This window comes from Danio rerio, chromosome 24 (genome assembly GCF_049306965.1).
Source record: "Danio rerio strain Tuebingen ecotype United States chromosome 24, GRCz12tu, whole genome shotgun sequence".
NCBI classification, from domain to species: Eukaryota; Metazoa; Chordata; class Actinopteri; order Cypriniformes; family Danionidae; genus Danio; species Danio rerio.
In genome coordinates this window covers 3,530,398-3,557,624 of record NC_133199.1, presented here as the reverse complement: position 1 = coordinate 3,557,624, position 27,227 = coordinate 3,530,398, and the positions used below count along the sequence as shown (strand labels likewise).

Below are 27,227 nucleotides of genomic sequence, written 5' to 3'. Positions count from 1 at the left end.
ACTGATGGAAACACTTAGCAAACATTCCAGTATGCGCATTAAAAAAAGCTCAAGAGATTTTGTTATAAGACATCATGCAGTGATAAAGTCTATGAATGGACAAACCAGCTGGGGGCCACACTGTAAAACATCTGAAATGTTGCTTTGGTCGTTCTACAACGCCTTAACCGTTTCAGTATTAGAGTTATTATATTATTAATGACCTCCAGAACTGTCATGAGCATCTGTGCTCCACGTCTCACGCCTTCGAACGCCACCACACGTTCATTGCTTCTCTCCTACTGCAGCAAATTCTGGTTTTCTTTTGATATTTGGCGCCATTTAATCAGGAAGTGACAATTTTGTTTTCTTTGACTTGTTGGATGCTTTATTTGCACGTCTTTTATGCAGTATTCCGGCTTTGCGCACAGATTTGTTGCACATTTTTGCAGGGAAACATGGCTATTATCCATGCCAAATTATTAAACATTGCAACTCAACCTGTATGCAAGCGAAGGAGTATTTGATGGAGAAGTTGAGGGCCGAATTGTCATCGTCGCTCTTTTGTGGGCATTGCAGACACACATCTGATTCCACTTCTGCTTGTGAAGAGCAGATATATTGCTGATATATTTGCTACTATTTTGGCAAGGTGTTGTTTAGCATGTAGAGCATTTTTTTTTGTCATTTCCTGGATAGTCTTGCTTTTTGACCACATTGAGTGTTCGTGCTTCGATACACAGGAAGATATAGTACTGCAGTCTCAGATACACACTTTCAAACCGGCTCTCTTAACCATACACCTTCAGTCCATTATTGTTCAGGTATAGTACTTTTTATTTCCATTTAATCTTTCTGTATGTTCGAGTGGGTCACAATTATAGGGGTAGTTCACACAAAAATAGTTCATTCTGTCATCATTTACCCAGCAATGATTTGATTTAAACCAGTTTGAGTTTGATTTTGTTCTGTTGAGATTTTTTGAAGAATGTTAGAAGCCTGATTTGGAAAAAAACAAATACTATGGAAGTCAATGGTTACAGGTTTTCAGCATTCTTCAAAGTATCTTCTTTTGTGTTCAACAGAACAAATAAAAGTTCAAACCACTTTAGAGCAAGTCGAGGGTGGGTAAATGATGCTCATGACTATGTTGTCTTTGACGTCAAAGAAAGTAAAACAGCTAAGGCTAATTTTCTCTTGAATTGACTTGTTAGCTTGGATTATACAAATGCTAATTGCAGCTTTTTAATTTAATTAATTTAATTAATTTGCGTAATTTCTAATCAAATAAAAAAAGTTATTTATTTATGTCTTATTTATTTTTTTATTCATATTGTCTAAATATTGACTTTTTTGTTTTTGTTTTTTGTTAAAAAAACATTTGTCAACAATAGTTTATTCTAGTTCACTCTTTGATTAGCAAACTCTGGGCAATATATGAACAGTTTAGATCCAAAAACCTGTAAGTGCCGTCTGAAATTTTTCTTTTAAATTTTTTCTTTTTTCAGCCTTTTTATGTTTGTTAAGTTATTTCATTTTTCAATTTGGAAAAACTGTGTATTGTTTGGTAAAACAGTAAAGCTACTAAAACTACACACAATAGCCTTAGAAAAGGGCAAATTTTAGAGGAAAATTTAATTTAGCGCTTAGAGGTTTTTGCATCTGAACTCTTGATATTATTTATTAACATTTGTTAATGTAAGTCATAAAAATAGTTTACAATAGTAATATATAATAGCTTTCCCCCCATTTTATAATAAGGTATTATTTAACATGTATAACTTACATAACTTAACTTGTATAACTTGCTATTATAAGGTAAATTATAAAATAAAACAATTTATTTTTGTTCCAAGGCTATAAGGTTCTATAACCTAATATTTTGTACAAGTTTTTCTTTGCTAATGCATTTACTTTTTCCCCTTTTTGGATAATATTATGAAGCATGCTGTACAGATTTTGTCTGTATAATGTGTCATGACTCTACTACCCTACTATAATTGATAAAGGGTTTTCAGGATTGATAAAGTGCTTAAATGCTTTAATAATTTGTTTTCAGCATTGCATTTCTTTTTTAACTTGGTGTGGCATTTCTGTACACTCAGAGGCAAAATCAAGTGTGTTATTTTAATAGCATTTTGCATTGCAACATATTTCTTTCCCTTCAATATGGTTGCGTCTGAGTTTAACAGATTACTGAATTAAAAAAAGGGCTGCTTCTATCTGTCAGTTGATTGCTGGCTGGATAGGAACGTATTGATGAATTCCCACAATGAGGTCAATGACATGCATTTAACAAACAGACAGGGTCAATTTCCATTCCATGCCGACTTGAAGGAAATCTTTTGCATTGCGCTGTTGCTGAAGGAAGTGTTTGTGATGCTGGAATGTGCGGCGTAGAGTCAGGAGATAAGAAAGACAAAGAGAAACGCTGCAGATTGAAAGATTAGCTCTTCACGTTCCTGTCCAGACTAGAGCAGATGTTCAGCACACCTGATGATCTGCTGGACCCTCAAACAGAGACGTCAGTTCAGAAACACAATGATGTATGTATTTTTTCATCTCACAATGCAGATTTTTCTTACAGTTTCAGATTATAAATTCATAATTACAAAACGATTGATCATTCAGAATTTAAAAAATTTGTAATTTTAAATAAAAGATTACAATAATAAAAAATATCCACAGAGATAACCTGAGATTTCTCAACACGGTGCTTTCTCTCATCTTTTCAAAAGGTTTCATTGGTGCACAAGTCAAGTAAAAAACAAAGCAGAAAAACAAAAAAGCATCTGTTTATTTATACTTAACAACAAATACATAACATTTCATCAGAATACAGAATAGATTAAATAAAAAAATCGAATTATACAATCGAGAAATGGTGTCATTTATATGTTGTTTTAGAATCAGAAACATAAACCTAGACACCTCTATTTAAAGAAAAACTGAAACTCGCAGTGTGCAAGTTGTGCTATATAAATACACGCGTCTCTTATTTAACACCAATAGAATTGTGTGTTGCTATGCACACGGTTTTTCTTTCTTTAAAGAAGTTAAATTACAGATGATCAATGCAATGTTAGAAGCTATGAGATGCGAGATGAAAAAGCCTTTTAAAATCTGACAGAATTTATTGCAAAACTGACTGAAATCTTTTTATAAGTGGGTATGGATGTAAATACAGTTGAGGACCAAATTAATCACCCTCCTGTGTAATTAAATATTTTCCACAATGTTTCCTATAATATTTTGTTCCTTCTTGATAGTTTATTATTATTATTATTATTTAATAAGGAAGAAAAAAAGCTACTAAAGTCAATATTTTTAGCCCCCTTTGGAAATAATTTATTTTGATTGGCTTCAGAACAAACAAACAATTTCATTCATTTTAGTTTTTATTTCGCTTGACTTTTTGTTTTCAAATTCAGTCAGTTTTAATTAGTTTTTAGATGTTACATTGCTTGTTGTTATTACTGTCTATGTTTTGAAATTGCTTAGTTTTGGTTAGTTTTTTTTTAAGTTTCAGTATTAGTTTTTTGTTGTTGTTGTTTTTCGTGAATTAGGATATTTTTTTAGGTGCAAGATTCAAAATTATCAGAATAAATATTGTATAATTAAAACTAAACCAAACTTAGGCCACATTTTTTTTGACACAAAAAAGTACAATCTACCACAGGGATCACCAAACTTATTCCTGGAGGTCCGGTGTCCTGCAGATTTTAGCTCCAACCCTAATTAAACACACCTGAACAAGCTAATCAAGGTCTTACTAGGTGTACTTGAAACACCCAGGCTGGTGTGTTGAGGCAAGTTAGAGCTAAATCTTGCAGAGCACCGGACCTCCAGGAACGAGATTGGTGACCCCTAGTCTACCACTACTATCTATCCATCTTCAAATTTAAACAACAGCTCACATGACAGCTGTCCCTGGTACAATATGTGTGCAAGGCTGCTTCTGAGGTTAAATACACAGTAGTGATGGAAGTTCGGATCTTTAACGTGAACCAGATCTTCCCAAGTTTGGACATTTCAAAAAAACTTATTCAGCAATCATAATTTCAGTCAGTTAAAACATCACCATGATCTGAAAAGTTTCTTACAATTACGTTTTGCAACCCGGCTGAAGCATGATTCACTTATTTAAATTCCATTACGGCTTTCTGTTATGAAATAAACTTATGTTTCGCCAGATCCTCTCATTTAAGCCCTCAGTTTTCGCGCTACAGTTGTTCACAGCAGGCTGTTATGTACTGTTTGTGTTCTGTTCACTGAAACTCGCATGTGCAGTATTATCGGTTCAACGCTTCTCAAATCTGATCTCAGTGTACTGTTCTAATAACTGAATAACTCTGTATATATTGGTTTGTTTTGAGTTAGAGGGGGATATCAGGGATATAAGAAGTAAGTTGTTTGTGGATAAGTGCTTAACGGTACTGAAGATATGAATCGTTTCAAATGATTCAGTTTGATTTGGTGAACTAGTTCAATCGGTTCACTTAGAAGATCCGTTTAAAAAGAATGATTCGCTCACGATCGCTATCACTAATACAGAAATAAAACCCATTGTTGGGCACAAATGTGTTAATCATTTTAAGTCTCTGTATTTAATACTGTCATAGTGCTGCTGCCATATCTACTCATTGTTTTTGTCATGCGAGTATGACTGGAGGAGAACCGGCTTGATCTGGCCAATGCCAGCAGGATTACAGACTCTGAGTTGCTGTACGGTCAAACACCTGCAGTGTGAAGTGAATAGATTTACTTCTAAAAGGCTTACAGTATGTATTAAATACATTCACAAAGATGAAAACGAATGATGTTTAGGCTATAACTTTAGGTAGTTTCAGTTAGTTTTGTATGTTCACAATACAGTTTTAGTTTTTTTTTTTAAACTCTTGTTTTTATTTTTATTTCTGTTAACAAAAAAGATTTTTCAATTCTAGTTTTCGGTTGTTTTTGTTAACTATAATAGTCTTGGAATAAACCACTGTTGTTGTCCAGTGATTTAAATAAGTCTATCTTGCCTAGATAACCCAATTAACCTAGTTAAGCCTTTAATTGCTGTTTAAGCTAAATACTAGTATCTTGTAAAATATGATGTACTGTAATCATGGCAAAGGCAAAAGAAGTTTGTTATTAGACAACTTATGTTTAAAAATATATTGAAAATAAATGTTCTCCTTTAAATGGCACTTGTGAAATATTTGAAACAGAATTAAAGTTTCACAGGAGGGCTAAGTGTGTGTGTGTGTGTGTGTGTGTGTTTAAACGCTTTCCATAGGCATCCTCTAAAAGCAACACATTCAGCAAGTAAACATTTGAGGATTCCTGGGAAGTGCCGGCACACGTCTGTTCGGCACATGTTTGTTCTTTAATCTAATCTTGAATCTGTGCACTCTAAAGTGTTGGCGTGGTGGTTAGCTGAAGGTTTGCTCTGTGCTGTCGACACACAGGAACAAGGTCTTTTGCAGAGCCTCGAGGTCTACAATGAAAGTTTGTGTGTTTCTGATGACTATCTGTCTATGGCCGTCTCTGCGGCTCTTTAGAAACACTCATTCACAGCCTCTGTTCTTGAGGCTTTCTCTCACAGTCTGTGAGTGTGTGTGTATTGTAATGTCTTATCACATAACGTATTATAAAAGATTGTATCATATCATATATCATATCACATTTCTTATATCACTTCACATATATACTGCATCGTATGAAATATCTTGTATCATGTCACATATCTTATCACTAGTGCTTAATTTGTGAATTGCGTGGTCCCGGAACATTTCGGGGTAACGGATCTGGCTTGTTAGCTAAAGTTGGAGAGGTACGAAAGTGGAGAGAGGGGGAGGGTAGCTGGGGTTGGTGCGGTGGATGAAGGAGGGGTGTCGCGGACGAAAGTGAGCGGGGCCGGGGTGTAGCGCACGATGATGCTTAATGTGAGTAATAAAAGATGGAAATGTATTTCCTTTAAGTCTAATGTAGTGAACGAACATTTCAGCCGAGTGACTCTGCTTGTTAAGTTGTGATGTATGGAATACTGTTTCTGGGTCTAAGCCGCTACTCATTTAAATAGAGAAATTATTTATTTATGACTACCTCTTAGTCATATCACACATTCAAGTGAATTTTATATAAAATCAAGGTGTCTCTGGACTTGCTGCATCACAGACTACAATATTTTGACAATTTCTTAAAAAAATCGTTTATTTTTAAATTAATGTTTTAATTAAAAGTAAACGTTTATTATTACCATTTGTTGGGTCTCCCCATACAGTTTCCCCTTTTTTTTTTGCATGCTTAAAAATATTTGCTTGACGTTAAGATGGAAACCCTGCCATTCTTCAAATCTTTCCAACTATCAGCTAGATAAGATGTGAATTTAGTGATTTAGCGGGCATTAAAGGGCACCTATGGTGAAAAATCTACTTTTTAAGCTGTTTCAACATACATATGTGTAGATATAGTGTATAGACCGTCATATTGGGGTGATATAAACACACCTAGTTTTTTTTATTTTTTATTTTTTTTTATTTAACAACATAAAAACGGTGGACCAATTGAAGTGGTTTTCCAACCGCAACTTGGTGTAGGAGTGCGGTCCCCCCATCCACCGGATTGATTGACAGCTGCGTATTAAAATGTTCCGGTAGTCACGTGTATAATCATATCAACAAGACCAGACGTGCGCAAAGCAACCTGGAATAAAAGGTCTGTTCTGTTCGCTAGGATCTTTAATCATCATCAAATGTGATAAAGAGTAAGTTTCACATGTTTAAAGTGTTTAAAAACAGTGCACGTGTGTAATGAAGTACAGTGATTTACTTCAGCTTTACTTCATCAGCACAGCCGCGTGTCAGAACAATTATAAAGGAAGACGCTTCAATCCCGCTTTGTGGACGTTAATCAGGTTTATTTTGTACATTAACTTAACAGATATCCATACAGAAGTGGAGATTAACCTGTATCCTGTCACATTTGCGCCTAAAAATAGTGCAAAGCTAAACGCGCTCTGTCTGTCTGTCTGTCTGTCTGTGTGTGCCTGCGTGTGTGAGTGCATGCGTGCGTGTGCGTGCAACTACACATCAAATTCTGATTGGTAAAGTTCTTACAGTAGTATTTCTCACAAACGCTACGTAAGATCTTCTTCCTTTAAGTCTGTTTGTTGTCTGATGCAGCCGAGGGAGGAGATTAAGGCACGCAGAAAGGCACATAGAAACGGTAGGCGGGGAGAACTAGCCTTAAAGCCGCAGTACGACAAAACCGCTCCCCTGGTGTAAAAATGTATAAAATAAAATCTTGTAAAAGGTATAATGAAAAATCTGATGGGTGTTTTGAGCTGAAACTGGAGACGCAAAACACTTAAATTAAATCTGAAAAACGAGGTAACCTAGGTGCCCTTTTAATGTGAATTGTGATCATTATTATTTTATCTTATTATGATGTTCATGTGAGTAAAATGACTTTTTAAATAAAAACAAATGTAGAATAGCCCTTGATTTAGTCCATTGGTTGGCGAGACTAAAAATAGGTGATTTATAATTGTTTTCTATGGTATGTGACTTAATGTAAAACTAACATCTTTAATTTATTTTTATGTTTTACTAACTTAAAAGACTCTTAAAAAGAATAAAAGACTAACTTAAAAGACTCTTTGCTGATCACACATCTGAATTTGATGTACTTAAATATGTTAGTTGTGCTGTTTTCATGCCATTTCAAACGAATGCCACATTAATAACATGTCCCAACATGTCACACATTCTCACTGGGGTGTTTTTTCATGGTTCTCTCTGCGTATGTTTGCTGCTATCAATAAATATGAGTCCTTTGAGGCTATAAAGACTCTAAAAGAGCATTAAAATCTGTATTTCTGGTCAAGCAGACTGATAAATTAAGCCTTCTAGTCACTATAGTCTTCATGAGTAAGCTATGTGTGCAGTCCCCCTGAAGGAGGGTTTGATTCTGATTGGTTCCCACTGGTCACATGGTCAGCCAGGCTAACTGTAGAGCAGTTGAGGGTGTTTCACATGGAATAGCTGCACAGCTGCAAAGGGAAGTGCCGAGTCGCCGGGAGAGCCCAAAATGGACATGGCTAACCTCTTCAAACACTTCTTTCGTAAGTTTGAACACACTTCTCCTCTCATTGTCAGGTCACCAGGCTAGGATTTTGACTGTTTGTCTTGTGTATTGTTGAGACGTTGTTGTTAGGATTAGGAAAGTTTGAAAGGCTTTGAAAGCTGGGAGGGAGTTAGTCAGTAACTCAACCACACATATGTTGTGCTTTTGTTTTTCTGTTAATCATACATTTGGACACGCTTATCTTTTTATGGATTTGTTTGTAAAGCAAGCATGAGTGAATAGGCGAGCTTGAAATTTATTTATTTATTTTTTTCCTGTTGTTTTTTGTCTTCTTTTTTTCCCCCGGTTCCCTCTGCTAGTCGAGCAGCTGGGCGGGCAGTGCTCTGAAAAAGCCTGTAATTGCACTTCACATACACACACACACACACACACACACACGCACACACAAGCACACACACACACACACACACACACACAAGCACACACACAGACACTCACACACACTGCAATCAACACAGTGTGAAGAACTTCCACTCTTCTTTGTGCACTTAAACTCTCCTGTTACACTCAAGCATTTTTGTTCTCTCTTTCATAGTCCGATCCTCCTATAATCGAGTTCTTTTCTGAAGCTCATAGACGTTTGTGTTGAGGCTTTGCTGTCATGCTTTTTTTTCCTTTCCTTCTTTCAGAGTCTGACCCTCCTATATTCGATTCTGGTCTGAACCTCACTGTGATATTTTTGTGTAGTGTGTGTGTGTGTGTGTCGAGACTGTCTGCTGACCGCTGTCGTGGGGGTTTCCTCATGTCAGTGGGCTGCACGTCAGCGCTTGGGTCAGACACTGAAGGCTTTGTGTCATCTGTACTGCTGGAGCTGATGGATGAAGCTAATATCACTGCTGGATCATTTTTGGATACTTCTCTGATGGCTTGTTTACGGTCCATCATATTCTTTATCATTTCAGACTTTTACTTTTAGATAAATGGAGGGAGGGATGGATGGATGGATGGATGGATGGATGGATGGATGGATGGATGGATGGATGGATGGATGGATGGATTGATGGATGGATGGATTGATGGATTGATGGATGGATAGATGGATAGTAGGATGGATTGGATGGATGGATAGAAAATGGATGAGTGGATTGGATGGATGGATTGATATTGATAGATTGAGATGGATAGACAGATTGATGGATAGATTCATAGATAGATGATGGATGAATGGATATAAAAATGGATGAGTAGATTGGATGCATGGATGGATGGATGGAGAGATAGAGAGATAGATTGATTGAGAGATTAAGAGATGGATTGATAGATTGAATAGATGGATATATGGATGGATTGAAAAATGGATGAGTGCATTGGATGGATGGATGGATGGATGGATTAATATTGACATTGATATTGATAGATTGAGATGGATAGATTGATTGACAGATTGATAGATAGATTCATAGATAGATGATGGATGAATGGATGGATGGATGGATATAATAATGGATGAGTAGATTAGATAGATAGATAGATAGATAGATAGATAGATAGATAGATAGATAGATAGATAGATAGATAGATAGATAGATAGATAGATAGATAGATAGATAGATGCATGGATTGATGGAAGGCAAATCATTCTAATATGCTGATTTGTGGTGTTGAAAACCAGTGAAAATTGTGGAAGCTGTAGAGATTTGGAGGAATAGAAAGTAATAAGAGGGGAAAAACGATTTATTTTGAAATGGAGATATTGCAACATTACAAATGACTTTGCTATCACTTTGCTATCTTGCGATCTTAAAAGCACAATATGTAAGATTTATTTTTTTTTTTCTTGAACGCATCCCAAAACCATTGGAACACTTCACACGACTAGACATTTTTCCTGGATGTTGGTAACAACCAAATAAATTCATATATGCAAAGAAAGCAAAACTGATTAGTTTGCACATTAAGTTATGTGTAATAAAATTAAACGCAAGAAGAAAGTGAGGTGTAGTTCAGCTGTGAAAGCCCAGACAGCAGCTTAAATCTCTCAGTAGTTCTTCAGCAACCCTCTGCTCTTCCTCATTGTAAATTAATATCATCTGCTTCAGTCCAACATCTATATTAGCTGGAGGATGAAGATGAAACCAGGGTGGATATTTCAGCAAGACAATGATCCAAAACACAGCCAAGAAAACTCTCAAATGCTTTCAGAGAAAGAAAATCAAGCCGTAGAATGGCCCAGCCAGTCACCTGATTCGAATCCAATAGAAAATACAAAATAAAGATCAGTATAGATACACGAGACCCACAGAACCAACAAGACTCTTACACTCTGTTTGTTTTAGAAGAGTTATTACAGCCTTACAGACTCCTCCTCCTCAGCATTTCTGTTTGTTATCTAAATTGACAGCTGGAGGGGCGTGGTTAAGTTTGGCTCCACCCAATCCCTCAATCAGATGTAATCTAAGAATTGAACTGAAAACAAACAGGAAGTGCATTTTCAGATTTCATTTCTAGACTACAGGGGCAAACTATTTATTTTTCAATTGATGACATCCACAGATGAATTGTTTACCAAAAAACTAACACAAAATCAATATGGTCAGGTTTGACTTCATGTGAACTTTGAAAAACATTGTTGATACACTTCAAATGTTGACTAGCGTACAGTGACTGAACTCCAGCATCCTAATAACCGAGTTTTCTCCTCCATCTCACTCTTTCTGTTTTCCTGCCGCTCGTAGCGGAAGTGCGCTAATTCGAGACAGATTTCTCCTCGCTTCTGTGGAGCCTGTGAGGGAGGAAGTGAGGAAGCGGATTGTTGATTCACTGCAGCGTCAGCCCATCCGTCTGTTTTTCTCCACTTCCCACTCTCCGACACTTTTTATAAAGGCACCCGGCTCTTCCTCTCTGACGGAAAACGCCACAAGATAACGTTGTCTTGTTTTTTGAAAGGGACACTCATGCTTTAATTCAGATCCAAGTGTCTTGTGAAGAGGTCAGGAAGTGTTTTTGGAGTGAAACTGTGGACGTGGATGAGTTCTGACCCTCGTATGACTCCATGAGGAGCTCATGATTGCCAAACAAGCGCAGATGTGTGACGCAGGCTATTTATACCAGCATGTCGTCAGAGTAACTGCACAAGGGGAATCACTGTGTGTTTCAATGTAAAACTGAAAACATTTATAAAGTAGTGTGCTGTATCCACTGCCGTTTTTATGCACTTGGTAATTTACCGATTATTGCGGTCTGACTTCACAAATATATATAATCTAATTTATAATAAGCTTAAATTATAGATGTTTTATTAGCCACGTTGTGTAGTATTTATGACCCAGATGTGTAGCCAATAATCAATGCTTAAACACCAAAATGTGCTTTTAGAAACTTAAAATATTTATATTTTATGTTGGCTATGTTTAGGATCAGGGATAGAATAGCATAATGAATAAAAAAACAGTCCCGTAAACCGAAAATAGGCCGGCTATAAGATGTGGGCTGCGTCCGAAACGCCTACTACTCAGTAGGTACTGCATTTGAATTTAAACGTACTACTCGGCCATTAGAAAAGTATGTTCTATACCAGGGTTTTTCAAAGTCTAAGACAGTGGGCCTCCCTTTTGAAACAACTTATCCATTGGCGCCCCCCTCCTCCCAAACACGCACGCGCACACACACACACACACACTCAGAAACCGACCCATTGTATTAGCAGGCATATACCTGTATTGGCGGGCTTGCCAAACAGAAGCGAATTCACAGCTATGGCCTTCTGGGTAAAAAAGGTTTTCTTACATTTGACGTATTATTTTTTTTTTGCTTTGTTTAATTAAAACGTTTAAATATAATAAAAAAATACATATAATAATTAAACATAATAATTATATTTTTATTATATAATATTTTTTCCCGCGCCTCCCCTGACATGCTCTGGCGCCCCCCAGGGGAGGCGCGCCTCACACTTTGAAAACCCCTGTTCTATACAGTATGAATGTGTAAAGCAGGGGTCACCAACATAGTGCCTGTGGGCACCAGGTAGCCCGCCAGGTTCACATGTGTTGCCCGCAAGTCTGTTCTAAAAATAGCTCACCATAGCACCACATATGAGTAAGCTGCATCTAATATTTGTATAGGTATTCTTTTTAAATCACACTTGCATTGGTGTAAATTTAAAAATTACTTTGTTATACATTTAAAAAAAATGTTAAAAACTATTTCAGACAAATGAAGTGTTGCATATTGATATTTATCTAACTTGTTAAATCATTGTTGACAACTACTGTGAGAAATCATTACCATGATCAATGTCTTCACATAGATGAATATTATTTATTATTAATAATAACATATAATTAAAAATGAAAGTAAGATATGTGTTATTTAATAACTGGTAGCCCTTCACACTAATCAGTACCCAAGAAGTAGCTCTCAGTTTCCAAAAGGTTGGTGACCCCTGGTGTAAAGTATGAATGGAATTCGGACGTACTACATCTGCCGTTTTGTCATGGTCACCTGACCTAATTGCGTCAGTTGCGTCGCTTTACTCCCATTCATGAATTCGCTCGCGGGGCATCATAGATGCGCACTCCAGAATCTCGCCGGGATTAGTAAGTCATCCGGGTACTTCTTGCATACTGATTTTCAAATTTGATGAATTCGCACATACTACTCGGCTCGCATACTGATTTTAGCGTGCTATATAGATAGTATGGAAGTATGCGGTTTCGGACGCAGCCATGCTCTTTTAAACAAGCACAGTTTTTTCTTTCTGCATGTTCACTCTGCATGCCTGTGAAAGAGAAATGAACAGAATAAAATGAACAGACTATAAATAATATGTGAAAGGGTTGGGTCGATAGACGATGCCATTGCCCAACGCCGATGGCAGACAGACACCACGATGTTGAGCCGCCATCGTGATCCTCCGCCCCGCCCCTGTTGCAAATCTGCTTGCGAAAAATACACACTTAGGCCCAGTTTACACTCATAGTTTACAGGACTACGGTATAGACTCTTTTAATATGTCATCAAATCCTTCATTTTTTATATTTATGCCTGAGCTAAAGTGTTGGTATATAAAGTGTTTTATTAAATCACATGTACATACAAAGATTAAGCGGCATCATCAATATTTCTTGTTATTTTAGGACGAAATGTAACTTTTTCATTAAATTATTTGTAAAATAACTGCTGAAACACTCATAATTGCTGAAACTGTCATTGCAAATGCCGGGTTTTTTGCAAGCTGTTGATGAGTGTCTGTGTGTTTGATTTAGGAAAGGTAAAGTGATCTTTGAGGTCTGTCTTCTGCAGATTGTTGTCATGTGATTTGTGCATTAGACAAAGCTGTGGTTTACAGTCACTGTCACTGTAGGCCTTTTGATCTCTTGGCTTTTCTTACTTGAAAGAAAGTCTTGTTTTCAGCTCCACTGTTTTTTGTTTTGTTTTGACGAGATTTGCTTGCATCTCTTTTATGTCTTTTTATGATAATGACGTAATATCTTTACTTTGGGTTATTTCTGGCGTGCACTTTAGTTACCACTCAATTTACAATCTTACTATACTATGCTGTTATTTAGTTTGAATAGTTAAATAACTGTGGTGAACATTTGTTCAAGAATTTATTTTGTTTTTATTTTTTTGTTCTCATGATTTAAGCTTAGTTTTTAGTAGATAATAGTTTTAACCATATACATTTTAGCAATGTAGCCAAAAACAGAAATGTTCCACGTTTACACTACAGTGTTTTGCATTTAAAATGTTCACATTTATACGACAATAGTTTCACAAAAAATGATTTCAAAAATACTGATTTCGGTATGTCTAGCCACTATTTGGAACTGTCGCCCTGCTAGTAAACACTACCTGTAAGGAAGTGACGACATCCCATTGGCAGCTCAGCACTGGTGTGTGTGTGTGTGGAGAACTTTCTGGTGTGTAAGATGTGTCTCCGCTTTTGGTTGTAATGAAGTAATCCCTGCTTTGCTGATAAAGTGTTAGCAAACATTTGAGTAAAAACAACACTACCATGTATAAACCCTGCTCACTATGAACACTCCAGTACTTAACTTAAACCTTGATTCATTAATTTATGTCCCTAAGTTATCCAGCATATGTTTTTACATGTAGCAGATGCCCTTCCAGCGGCAACCCAGTACTGGAAAACATCCATACACACTCATTCACACACATACACTACGCTCAATTTAGCTCATTCAATTCCCCTATAGCGCATGTGTTTGGACTGTGGGGGGAAAGCGGTGCACCTGGAGAAAACCATGCCAACATGGGAAGAACATGCAAACTCCACACAGAAATGCCAATTGTTCCAGCCGGGACTCAAACCTGTGACCTTCTTGCTGTGAGGTGACATTGCTAACTGCTGAGCCACTGTGTCACCCTTAACGTAAACCTTTTTTTAAAACTTTATTAATGATTATTTTAGGTTCAGGTGGCATTTGTATGGAATTGGATGCAAGCAGAATACGGCTGTTCGCCAGTTCCACCTGCTGTTAAAAAACTAAGCTCAGAATCGATTGAAGATAGAACAGTGATGCATTTAGAAAATCCTAATCAATGCAGAATCAATTTTGAATGATTTTCATTCACAGCTCTATTAATTAGTTGCAATCAGTGTGAAAACTTTTTAAAGAAAGGGTGTATACCTTTAATACCCCGATTATACCCCTATTTAACCAAAGCAAAAGAACACTGTGTGGAATGTTGGACACTTTAAACACAGAAATGTTTCAGCTTTAATTATGTATAGTGGAGGAACAGGGCTTTTAGACTTCAATGATGAGTGACAAGCACATAGTGTGTAAATGCATACTGTACAGTGCATCATTTGGGACACAACGTATTTTTTAGGCAAATATACGCCAGCTGTCATGTTGAGACATACTGTGTACCATGACAAGTATTCTTTAAAGTAACTTGCAAACACCATGGTCTATATAGTATGTGTCCATGAACCACAAAACAAGTCAAGTGTCAGGGTTTTTTTGATTTTCAAAACTGAGATCATCTAAAAGCTAAATAAAGGAGTTTTCATTGATGTATGGTTTGTTAGGAAAGGGTAATATTTAGCTGAGATGAAAAAATCTGGAATCTGAGGGTTTATAATAATCAAGTTAGTGAGAAAATCGCCTTTAGTTTTGGCTAAATGTGCTTAGCAGTGCATATTACTGATCAAAAATGTAGCTTTGATATATTCACAGTAGGAAAGTTACTAAATATATTCTTTTAGCATCATATTTGCTTAATATTTAAAGTATTTTTGGCATTAAATAAAATTCTGTATATCCCTTGGATGTGTTGCGAATTAGCAAGTCTGCTAAAACACTTAAACACATGCATTTGGTTTATAAAGTGTAAGTAATGTTTCCATCCAACACTTTTTATCTGAATTTTGGATGTGCGCATGAAAACAGTTGATTGACATACCAAGATGCACATGCATTTTAAAACTGCACATAAAAATGGATGTTCATAACTGAGTAGGATAAACTTTTTATTCGATAAGAAAAGATGCGCACTGTGACTGTGATGGAAACACTTTTACTAAACAACTTTTAGTATGTGCATTAAAATAGTCATGTGATTCTGTTATAAAAGATCATGTGATGATGAAAATGTGTTTGAAGGGTTCAAACCAATAGGCTGAGCACACTGTAAATCATCTGAACCGTTTCAGTATTGATGTTATTATATTATTAATTACCTTTTGAACTGTCAAGAGCGTCTGTGCTCCGCATCTCATGCCTTCAAATGCCGCCACACATTCACGGCATGTCAGCATCATGTTCTGAGATGCAAGGCATTAAATAAATAAAGAAAAGACTGTCGCAGCTTCTCCTACTGCATCAAATTACAATTTTATTGTTGATATTTGCCGCCAGTTAATCAGGAAGTGGCGATATTGTTCTCTTTGACTCATTGGATGGAAACGCCGCTTTATTCGCACGTCTTTTATGCGATTAATCCAGTTTTGCTTATAAATTTAATTAACATTTTTGGATGGAAACATAGCTATTGTGATGTCCGATAAATAAATCTGTATCATTTTGACTCGTACAATGTATTTTTGACTATTAGTTTTGCAATCCAATGACACAAATACAGTCTTCATTCAGTGTCAATGTCATATATTAACATATTTACCAACTTAAAGAATCACTTTTTAGCTGTTACATATATCGGTCTATTTAACACAATTTTGTATTCCACACTTTTGTGTCATTTGTTTACCAAGCATAATTTCATCAGTGACTTAAATCAACACCTATTTCTGGCTCCACATTGTTTTTAACTGGAGCACAACCCCGCATTGGAGAACAATAGGATGAGCTCACCAGAGGAAACAACCAATCCAAGTACACTCATGTTGCACACAGAGGAAAGACTTGAAAATGGAAAGGAAGTGGATGCAGTCTGTTGGGCGGGCGGTCAAACTTTTCTCTAATGGTTGCCTGTTAGTTGCACATCTCAGATTCAAACTTGCTTAAATTTCTGTAGGTGATATCAGGATGGAAAATAGATATGCACATTGAGCTATTATAGCCATAAAAAGTGCAGCACTATCTTCCCATGTGTCCTATGTGGGAACATACTGTATGTTATATTGTTAAGAATTGCTATAATGATATTTCTTACGATAAAACTTTAAAAATGCTTTAAAATAGTTTCTTTGTTCAATGCTAAATCAGACTAGATCTAATTCTGACTAAAGAACTGTGCCGAGGTGCCAGCATTAAGTCTTTAAAACTCTATGAATGAGTAAAAACCTTAGCAGATATTCTGACTCTGATTGGCTGTTGTCATTTTCCCGCCATTACTGTTTATATTTAGCCAATAGCAGAGCAGCAACTGGGGAGGCAGGGATAAATATAGTAGGTCCCCATCTGATTGGTCAAATTTAGATAAACAATTAATGCATAATATAAATGTAATGTTTCACATGTCTGTGATACGTACACTCACCGGCCACTTTATTAGGTACACCTCACTAGTACTGGGTTGAACCTTCTTTTGCTTTTAGAACTGCCTTAATGCTTAATGGCATAGATTTAGAGATGCTCTTCTGCAGACCTCGGTTGTAACGAGTGGTTATTTGAGTTACTGTTGCCTTTCTTTCAGCTGGAACCAGTCTGGCCATTCTCCTCTGACCTCTGGCATTAACAAGGCATTTGCGCGGAGAGAACTGCCGCTCACTGCATGTTTTCTCTATTTTGGATCATTCTCTGTAAACCCTAGAGATGGTTGTGCGTGAAAATCCCAGTTGATCAGCAGTTTCTGAAATACTCAGACCAGCCTGTCTGGTAACAACAACCATGCCACGTTCAAAGTCACTTAAATCACCTTTCTTTCACATTCTGATGCTCAGTTTGAACTGCAGTAGATGGTCTTGACAATGTCGACACGCCTACATGCATTGAGTTGCTGCCATGTGATTGGCTGATTAGAATTTTGTGTTAACGAGCAGTTGGACAGGTGTCCCTAATAAAGTGGATGGTGAGTGCATATACTATTATTGTGATATCGATAATTCTGGAATACATACATATATATATATATATATATATATATATATATATATATATATATATATATATATATATATATATATATATATATATATATATATATATATAGTGCAACCCTAGTAGGAATACAAGAAAAATCCCCATGATGCTGTTTTAGGGAAATGCACCATGGCTCAATACAGTGGAAACGCAAAGCCTGATAAAGGTGACCCGTACCGACCCAAACCGTACCGTTCTGTACCAGTCAGTGGAAATGAGCTATAAAATGCCATTAAACATCAATGACACTGTTAAAAATTAATTAACAGAGTAGTGACACTTTTAATGAGACATTTTAATCACAAATATAGTTTGTTTCACTGAAGAAGTGATCAGAAAAATATTCAAGACAATTATAGTGCCTCATGACATGTCATAAGTTTTGTTGTCCTGGTCAAGTTGTCATGACAAAGATAACTGATTGTGATGCATTTGTTTGGCAAGTTGTCATTACAAACAATGTCATCTTTGCATTTAAAGTGACGTAACTGAGCAAATGACACCTAATCACAGCTGACATAAGCATGCATAAAATCTCATCCACATCCATGATGTCATGTCAAGTGTTACCAATGTTCTGCTTTTTTTAGTGATATGATTTATGAAAACAGCACATTTACCAATATCAGACTAATGACTGACTGACTGATCTTTAATATTTCATTTGTAATTCTGACTTTAAAAGGGGATATACCCTCCATGCATGATGCACCCTGTTGTGAAATAGTATGTTTATTTTGATGTAGTTGGTTTCCTTATGAGTGCTAGTTAAGAGAATTGAAAATAGACTTTCATAAACGGTCTGCGTCATCTCCCTAGAGACCCTGTAGACTGACTAATCCACTGACTGAGTGGGTGAATTACCAACCCTGTCTCGTGAAGCAGATCAGTCATATTTCACTCACAACCTCCACCATCGCTGCTCTGAACATTCACACCCAAGACCGGTTGCTTTAGCAAGTGCCAACTTGATATTGGTCTTTATATATGTGGAATACATTAGCCTAAACACTCATTTAAAAGAACACTCCACTTTTAGTTTGGAAATAAACGTATGTAAACTGAGCCTATTTTCCAAAAAGTGGAGAGTTTCTTTGGGTCCATTTTTAGTTTTTTATGGTGCACTTAATTTGTTTTAAATTTATTAAACATTTAATGTACTTATACTTGTATAACTTTGTGGAACTTAAACTAAATAGTTGTTCTGACCGCTGTTTTTAATAAAAATATACACAGAGGCTATCGATAAGAACATAAAAACCCTATAAAAAATTCCAACCAGTCTCTATCCATATGCTAAGTTGTGTGAAGCCATCTGAAATGTTTGGGTGATTAATAGACACGCATTAGATTATAGATATCTGGTTCACAGTGACTGTTTCTTGAATTGGTCAATCTCAATATTGATGCGTTCATTAATCTCAAATGAAGGAATTGTCTTTAAACTACATCAAGAATTATAATGGAGTTTACATTGTGTGTGAACTGTCCCTTTAAGAAGTGCATTATGAACTTGTGCTGTCAAAGTTCACACACCCGCGGTTGCATGCACCGACACGTCCACCAAATGGGGCACTAAATGCTCCAGTTACTATTGCTGGTTGACTTCCTGCTCACATTGACCATGCAAATGTGTGTGTCTCTCTCAATCTGACATAGTGTAGCTTAGGGGCCACAGGCAAATATCTTGGTTTGGGATTTCATGTATTTCTAATGCAAATCAGGCAGCAGAGGCATCAGAGTAAATTCCTCTGTCCTTAAACTTTGATAAGCATCTCGCTTGGAGCAACAACAACAAAAAAAAAGCAGTTGGAAAAGCTGTGTGTTCTCACTCAGTTAACCTTTGGCCTCTGAGTAAGCGTAAAGTAAATTGGGTGATTTCCTTTCAGATCAGGCAAGGTTTTCACCTGCTTCTCACTTGTCAGGTATTGTTAAATTACATCTGCTAGGTATTTTTCTTTTTGAAAACTGCCTACGGGAATTTGAGGTTCAAACGTGAAGGCTGGATGTCCATAGATTCAACTGGAAGGAACATTTCATCAATTTTCGGGCTTAGTACTGTGTTGACGGCTGTATTAACAATCGCATGTTCTGTCAGTCGTTGTCCTTGTGTGCTTTTACAAATGCATTCGATCATATTTGTATGGGGTTTTACACTATGAAAGCAATTGGATAAGATAGGTTTTCGACTGCCTCAGCTTGTGGGTAGAAAGTGGGCAAGATGCAAAGTTTTGATAACACTTTAATTGAAGTGGTCTTCATACGACTTTCATTAAAGCTTTAGAAGCATGACTTATGATGTTATGCATGCTTATAACAACTGTCATTAACATTTTTAATGCAAAGATGACACTGTTTATGACAACTACGTCACAGTCCTTGTTATGAGAACTTGACATTACCAAGACAACAAAACTTGTCATAAATCTGTCATAAACATGATTGTCAAGAAACTGTTATAAAAATGTTATGAATTAAAAAACAGCGTCATTAGTATATGTATTTTGTTTTACATCTTAAGTTTAATTTTCATTAAAATGTCATTAAACATTAATGACGCTGTTAAAATTTAATTAACACATGTAATGAGTCATTTTAATCACAAATACAGTTTGTTTCACTGAAACCATGATCAGAAAAGTAATACTAGCTTAGTACTGTGTTGGCAATTTGTTATTAACCTGGATATTTGGACACATCCAAGTTTTCGATTTTCAAAGCACTCAGAAGATTGCTTTCCCATTGCTGAGCAACCAAAAATCACTCTCTCCTTTACCATTATTAAGTCCTTGTGAACCGTAAGTTGATCAGAGTTTTATTTCAGTATGTTGATATACTTAAGACTTAAATAGAACATTGAGGAGGGGGTGGACTTTGTTTTTCGTGCATCCTTTTCTTGTAACAAACTAACAGTAAAGGCTGATTTATACTTCTGCGTCAAGCGCCAAGTATGCTTTAGGAGCAGCCTACACATGGTCGCACACCCTTCGCCGTGGCTGACGCCAACACTGATGCGCACCTCTCAGAAAAATGCAACTACACTGCAGAACGAGGCATAGCACAAGCTCTTTTATTGGTCAGCTTGGTAGCTGTAACCAGACCGAGAGCCGCACAAACCTGTTAGAGCGAGGGTTTACAAGTGATGGGTCATGTGAAGTAGCTCTAGATAAAAGCTGTTGTTTTGTGTTTACCTTATGATTAATGTTGTTGCTCGTCTGCCGGTTTTCACCTCTAAATGAGCAAGTTGCTTTTACATTAAAGTAGCGCTCAGAAAAAATAAAACGCTCGCGAAGAAACTTGACAAAGTGGAATATTAAAATCTGACTGCCAGCTAGCATTTCTGAAGTGTTATTGCTGAGCAACACAAACAGCATGCAGAAGTATAAATGCAAGGCAGGCTCAGTGGGTCACGCCGATCACTCAATGCTAAGCATAAACCAGCCTTAAGAGTGACGTGGCTAAAGAGTATTAAAGCTGTCAAACTAATGTCAACAGAGGAGGACTACCACTCCAAATGTGGAAATGGTCCGAATGGTTAGGCTTTGATTGAAGATTACCAATATATTGTGTTGCCGGTAATTGTCGACCTGAAGAAAAAGCTGTGCTAGCAAAATAAATATTATACATTTTGATTTCACACAGACTTTAATAGTAGCTTGGAAAAGCAGTCAACAAATCTCTCTAGAGTTGTAATATTAGTAATTTCCACAAGTTTGGTAACGTTCCACAAGTTAATTGTACTTTAATCATTTAAAAGAGGTATTTGGCTGAGCAAAAATAATGAAACCGAGTATAAAAAAGAAGAGCCCTCGAGTTAGCCACCAAACTGCTTCTAATAAAAAATGTCTGACCTGATTATTTGATGGGACACTTAAAGCAAATCCCCTTAGATTAGATTAAACTGTTTTCAGTATATGAGTTATGTTAAGATCATGGTATTACCATCTAATACCATCATTTTGTTGCTGCAGTGCATTTTTGTATGGTATGTAAAGAGAGAAGAGAGGGTGTTTATCTGTCTTTGGGCCTTTGGATTGGGCTAGTACAAACTTAACTGCCAAGCGGACATTCCTCTACGGTAACACTATTCACAAACCTTTGCCAAAACCTCCAACATGGTTGAAAGGCCTTGGGGTCAGATACTCTCCATTAATCCTTCATACCAGCCCATTTGGCTTGACCTAATGTGGTCAGACAAGTCGGAATCCTCGACAGTGTCCATGAACATAACCCAACACTCCCTCGCTCTTTCCCTCCCCATGGAGGAGGACGTTGGGTGTGGTAATCATTCCAGTGACTCCTAATTGTACTGTTCACTGAATAATACATCTGGCTCGCACAGCTGTGTCTTTCGAATGATTGAGCCATTTGGTCAAATTCTGAGACAAAAACCTGCACCCTTGTATCATGGTGCCAACTTTTTTTTAAGATTGTCTTAAAGCTTTTTGTTAACACCTGTTCATTTGGAGATAATTGAATCAAGTCTATACTCAAGGAGGAAGACCAAAATCCTGAGCATAATCTGATGAGTGCTGGAATGATGTTTGTGATTGGCTGGTTTTGAAACTGGACCAGTGCCCATGTTTACTAAGAGAGGACTCATTGCTCGAGCAGACGGGAGCTGATAGCTACTGTGTACCCCTGTCAGTGTGAACGCACAAGCCTCGCCGCACTGTAACATGTGTTTGGACAAGTTCTCCTTTTACTCATGCCCTGCCTGTTGGTGCCTGTATCAAAATACAATGCTCTTTGGTTTCACAGATCATTTCGACAAGAATGGAATGAGTGCAGGGTGCGGAGTGATGAAATTACTCCCTGAAGAGACTGTCTCAACATAGTTTTCATTGAAAAATGACTTTAGTTAAACGTGTTGCTATTAAGTGAAATTTGCAATCAGTGAGTTTCATCTACTGAGTTGGAAGTAGTTCATTATATAAGAAAAACAGGGCCACAGTGGCTTCTCCTACTGCAGAAAACTCTGATATTTAACGCCAGTGTATCAGGAAGTGACCAATTTTTTCTCTTTGTCTCCCTGGATGGAAATGGTGCTTATTTGCAAATGATTATTGAGATTGTCCAAAGCGATTGGATTGCTAGCGTCATAATGAGCTTTTGGTTGCTATAAAAGGAACTCTTGTAGTCAACTATTAGAGGCAATAGTAAAATTTACAATGAAGCAGGTAAACATTACACTGTCTTGTACCTTGTTTTAGGGCTGCTCGATTTTGGGAAAAATCATAATCACGATTATTCAAAACGGTTATCAGTTGAAGTCAAAATTATTCACACTCCTGTGAATTTATTTTTATATATAAATTAAAATTACAGTATTTCCTATAATATTTTTTCTTCTCAAGAAAGGCTTATTTGTTTTATTTCAGCTAGAAAAAATCAGGTTTAAATTTTGGAAACCTATTTTAATAGCTCTATTTTTAACCTCCTTAAGCAATTCATATTTTTAATTGTCTGCAGAGGAAACTCCTGTTATATATTGACTTGCCTATTTACCCTAATTAAGCCTTTGAATGTCACTTTAGGCTGAATACTAGTATCTTCAGATTATCTAGTCTAATATCATGTACTGTCATCATAGCAAAGATATAAGAAATTAGTTATTAGAAATGAGTTATTAAATCTGTTATGTTTAAACTGTGCTTTAAGCATCTTCACAGTAAGAAAAACACTTTAGCTACAAAAGTCCTTCAGTCAAGAGCAGTGAGGGATTTTGTCCTTTTGTTTTTTATTGATAATAAAAACAGAAGGCAGTAGGTAGCGATTACTTATGGTAGCTGGATATGATGGAATAATTGTTCATCTTGATTAATGGTTTTTCATAATCGTTAGAAGGCAAAATCAAAATCAGATTTTTGATTAATTGCACAGCCCTACCTTGTTTTGCCCACTTTCGACAAGTAGTACCTGGAGTTTTCTTCACAGAGGTGTACCCTTTATGCCAATTCCAGAATGAAGCAACAAATTTACTAAAAAGATTATGATTTGATGGCAAATAAAACAAACTTGAACAGCAACTGCCACATTGGAAATGCACCATGTTCATTTCCACAACGTTAACATCTGACCTATTTAGACGCATTGAAAACATCTTAGGCTGAAACCCCAAGAAGTAGAGTGCAAAGAAAGGACTAAATAGTGAAATACTTAATTGTACCTCTTTTTATGTTTGCAGGGATTGGAAAGGTGAAAAGGAAAACAGGCATGCGTGAAACAGCGTCCAATGCAGACTCTGATTTCTACCCAGACAACGGTGAACGTCTGTATGACCTTAACCTCCCTGCGCTGGTCAAGTTCAGCTATGCGGCCGAGCGGGAAGATGAGTTATCGTTGGTTAAAGGAACGAGGGTTATCGTGATGGAGAAGTGCAGTGATGGCTGGTGGAGGGGAAGCTACAACGGCCGTTCGGGATGGTTCCCTTCCAACTACGTGACAGAGGACGCAGATGGATCAGCGAGCAATGATTCTGCTGGACTTTCAGACAAACTGTCTGCTGTTGTTCAAAGTGCGAATGGCAACCGTGTGCTGCACACAGTACAAGCACTCTACCCGTTCAGCTCGGGTAACGATGAAGAGCTGAACTTTGAGAAGGGGGAGGTTATGGATGTAGTGGAGAAGCCAGAAAATGACCCAGAGTGGTGGAAGTGTCGTAAGTCAGATGGGCAGATGGGACTTGTTCCGAAGAACTACGTGACTGTTCTGCAGGAGTCGCACAACTCGGCCAGCATGCCGGGGCCACCCACACCTGACTGTGACTACATTGAGCCTTCATCCAGCGGCCGCTTCGCAGGAAAGCAGTGGTACTACGGGAAGGTGACACGCCACCAAGCAGAGGTGGCGCTTAACCAGAGGGGCTCAGAGGGAGACTTCCTCATCCGGGACAGCGAGTCCTCGGTAAGTAGACAGAAGTTTTATACTTCTATTCTCACGTCATTCAATTGTTAGTCAGTTCTACCTTGTGCCTGGAATGAGAGGGTGCTTCTCAATCAGATCTCTTGTTCAGTAGTCAGGGCAATGATCTAGGAGTTTATTCCCAGAAGAGCCCATATTTAAGACTCTTTATTGCAAAATTCTTCTGTTTAGAAAGCACCACGATTTTCATGGTGCCTCTTGCGAAGTTCTGATGTTGTTTATAAATTCCAGTGTTGATGTTGTACAACGAGGATGGTTTTCATGGCACGTTCAGTTTCCCAATGTGAACTGAACCAAGCTTCTTATTTTTTCTTACCAGTGCCAAATTTGTGTCCACAACCTACTAATCCACTAAACCAGAGATGCCCAAACTAGGGCTCACGAGCCAAAGTTGGCCCTTGTAACCTTTGATTTGGCCCACCATCCCATCAGAAAAAGGAGTGTGAATGATGGGCAGGGTTGGGGCGAATGATTTTTACAGAGATTGTCATTTCTAGTTTAAAGTAATCTTTTGTGAATGTTTGTTTTAATGCTGAGCTACAAAAAAGCCAACTAAAATTAAATGTTTAATTATAAAAACATAAATAAATACTTTGTAAAAATGTAATTACTATCATGCGACAAATAGAGGACAATGCAGAGGACATCTGCGAGCAAATCAAGGCAAAATCAGGTGCAGCCTGACTAGTGTATCTCCATTCTGTTATAAATGAGACTGTTTTACTGTAGTAAGTTCATTATAAAACAGAAAATAAATGTATACTGCATTAGTTAGTACAAAGCAATGTGTTTTAGTTATTTTTAAATACTATTTATTAAATTGGGAAGTAATTATGGCAGCTATATTTACCTATGACCCACTAGCCTCAATCTAGTTTGGTAACTCGATAAGAAATGTTTGGGCACCCCTGCACTAAACCTACTAAATGACCTACTAAACCTCAGGAGTTAGGGAGTTGATTGAGTTGCACCCACAATTTTAACAATTATTTAAACGCTTTGTTTGGCTGTTCATGTACACGAGATTTTTGGAGAGCCCTAAAAATGCTAACTTAGAAAAAAAGCCTTAACAAACTAACCAACATTGAAAACAATTGGCAGGGCATGCATAATACAGCACTTTTAGTCAGATCCGTGTAAACTAGAAAAAAAGGTTTGATCTTGTTTTTCACGTTAAAAGTGTGACACTTTGTCATCTGTATTTTTTCCATTTTTAGCATATAGCTGTGTGAATGTACCCTTAGATTCTCCTGGCTTATCAGTTCACTCATTTCGAACCGCTAATATTTCAACTATTGCTTTAACGAATTTGTCTAATTTGACAATTTGTCCCTCTCTCCTTGCATTTTATTTTTCTAGCCCAATGACTTTTCAATATCGCTGAAAGCTCAGTCCAAAAACAAGCATTTTAAAGTCCAGCTGAAGGACAACCTGTACTGCATCGGACAGCGCAAGTTTAACACAATGGAGGAGTTGGTGGAACACTACAAAAAGGCGCCCATCTTCACCAGTGAGCAGGGCGACAAACTCTACCTGGTCAAGGCTCTGGCTGCCTCCTGATCCCAGTAGAAAAAACACCAAGATAATAACAAGGACTACACTTCCAGAGAGATGGATAGAACGGGGATATCAAGCATTCCAAGAAAGGGAGGTACAGGGAGAGACTGACCAGATGGACTCCCGCTCATTCGCTCAGAAACTTTCATTGAGGGACTCGCCCAATGTATCAAAATACAGTATGTTTAGACCATAGGTGATGCATTGTATTTTGATGTCAACATGTATTAGGATTACAAAACTAGGTCTTTTTTTTTTGTTAATATATAAATATATATTCTTTTCATTGATTTCTAAAATGTATTGTTCATTTGTTCTTGAACTTCCCTGCCAATTTTTTTAACTGTCCTTTCGAGATTCTGCTGTTGAACTTCTTTCCAAAGGTCTCACATACTGTCTGTTACTGCCTGCATTGCCTGAACTACACAGACCTAATTGACGTAATCTGCTATATTTATTAGGAATCAATATCTCTGCTCCAACAATAAAAGCGAGCGAGCGATATCGTTTTGGGATTAAACTTAAACTGTAATCGAAAGTCGGAAGTCTTGCAGCTGCATGTTTCCGACCTGAAGCTAAGCCTGTAGTCTATATTTATGAAGAGTAAAGATCCGAAAGTTCTACGTCCAGAACAATCCGGATGCCAATTATTGCGGTTTGTCAGCAAGTTTTAAGAATGGAGTCCTAAATTTGTCATCTTGGAGCTGTCAGAATCCATGCTATGCCATAAATATGATCTGTCTCTGCTTTGGCTTAGCTGTGATTGATGTCTTCTGCTAGACATTTATGTGAATGAACGTGGGAGTTTCTTCATCTTCATTGGAGCCTTGCATTGCCATGACTGATGATTAAAGAAGATTAAACCACACTGGTGCACACAAAAGGTCTTTCATGATTTAATGTTTTACTAATAAAGCCTTCTTTCCTGATCAAGGCCACATTTCCTTTTGATGTAACCGGGGTGAATATTATGTGGTTTTCGTTATCATTGGTTGTGGAATATTGGTTTGAAGCTTCGTCAGGTGTTTGCCTTCTTCATTAGCTTGCTGACTTTCTCACATATTATAGTGTAGAGTATGAATGAAAGCGTGCCATCATGAAGGCAGCATTGTAAGC

At 37.2% G+C, this 27,227-nt stretch overlaps 1 protein-coding gene across 16 annotated transcripts in view; it reads left to right on the top strand.

The window, feature by feature from the left end:
* nck1b (NCK adaptor protein 1b) overlaps nucleotides 1-27,040 on the top strand; it is a 165,297-nt gene extending 138,257 nt beyond the window's left edge. For 15 of the 16 annotated variants that reach the window (XM_073941382.1, XM_073941386.1, XM_073941384.1 and 12 more), the window contains 2 exons: nucleotides 23,818-24,536; nucleotides 25,914-27,040. In XM_073941382.1, the coding sequence (XP_073797483.1) occupies nucleotides 23,818-24,536; nucleotides 25,914-26,114 (920 nt within the window). In that variant the 3' untranslated portion in view covers nucleotides 26,115-27,040. Of the gene's footprint in view, nucleotides 1-8,003; nucleotides 8,093-23,817; nucleotides 24,537-25,913 lie in introns of those variants that run through there. The other variant, XM_005162524.4, reaches the window with a different exon arrangement.
* Nucleotides 27,041-27,227: the final 187 nt, after the last annotated feature.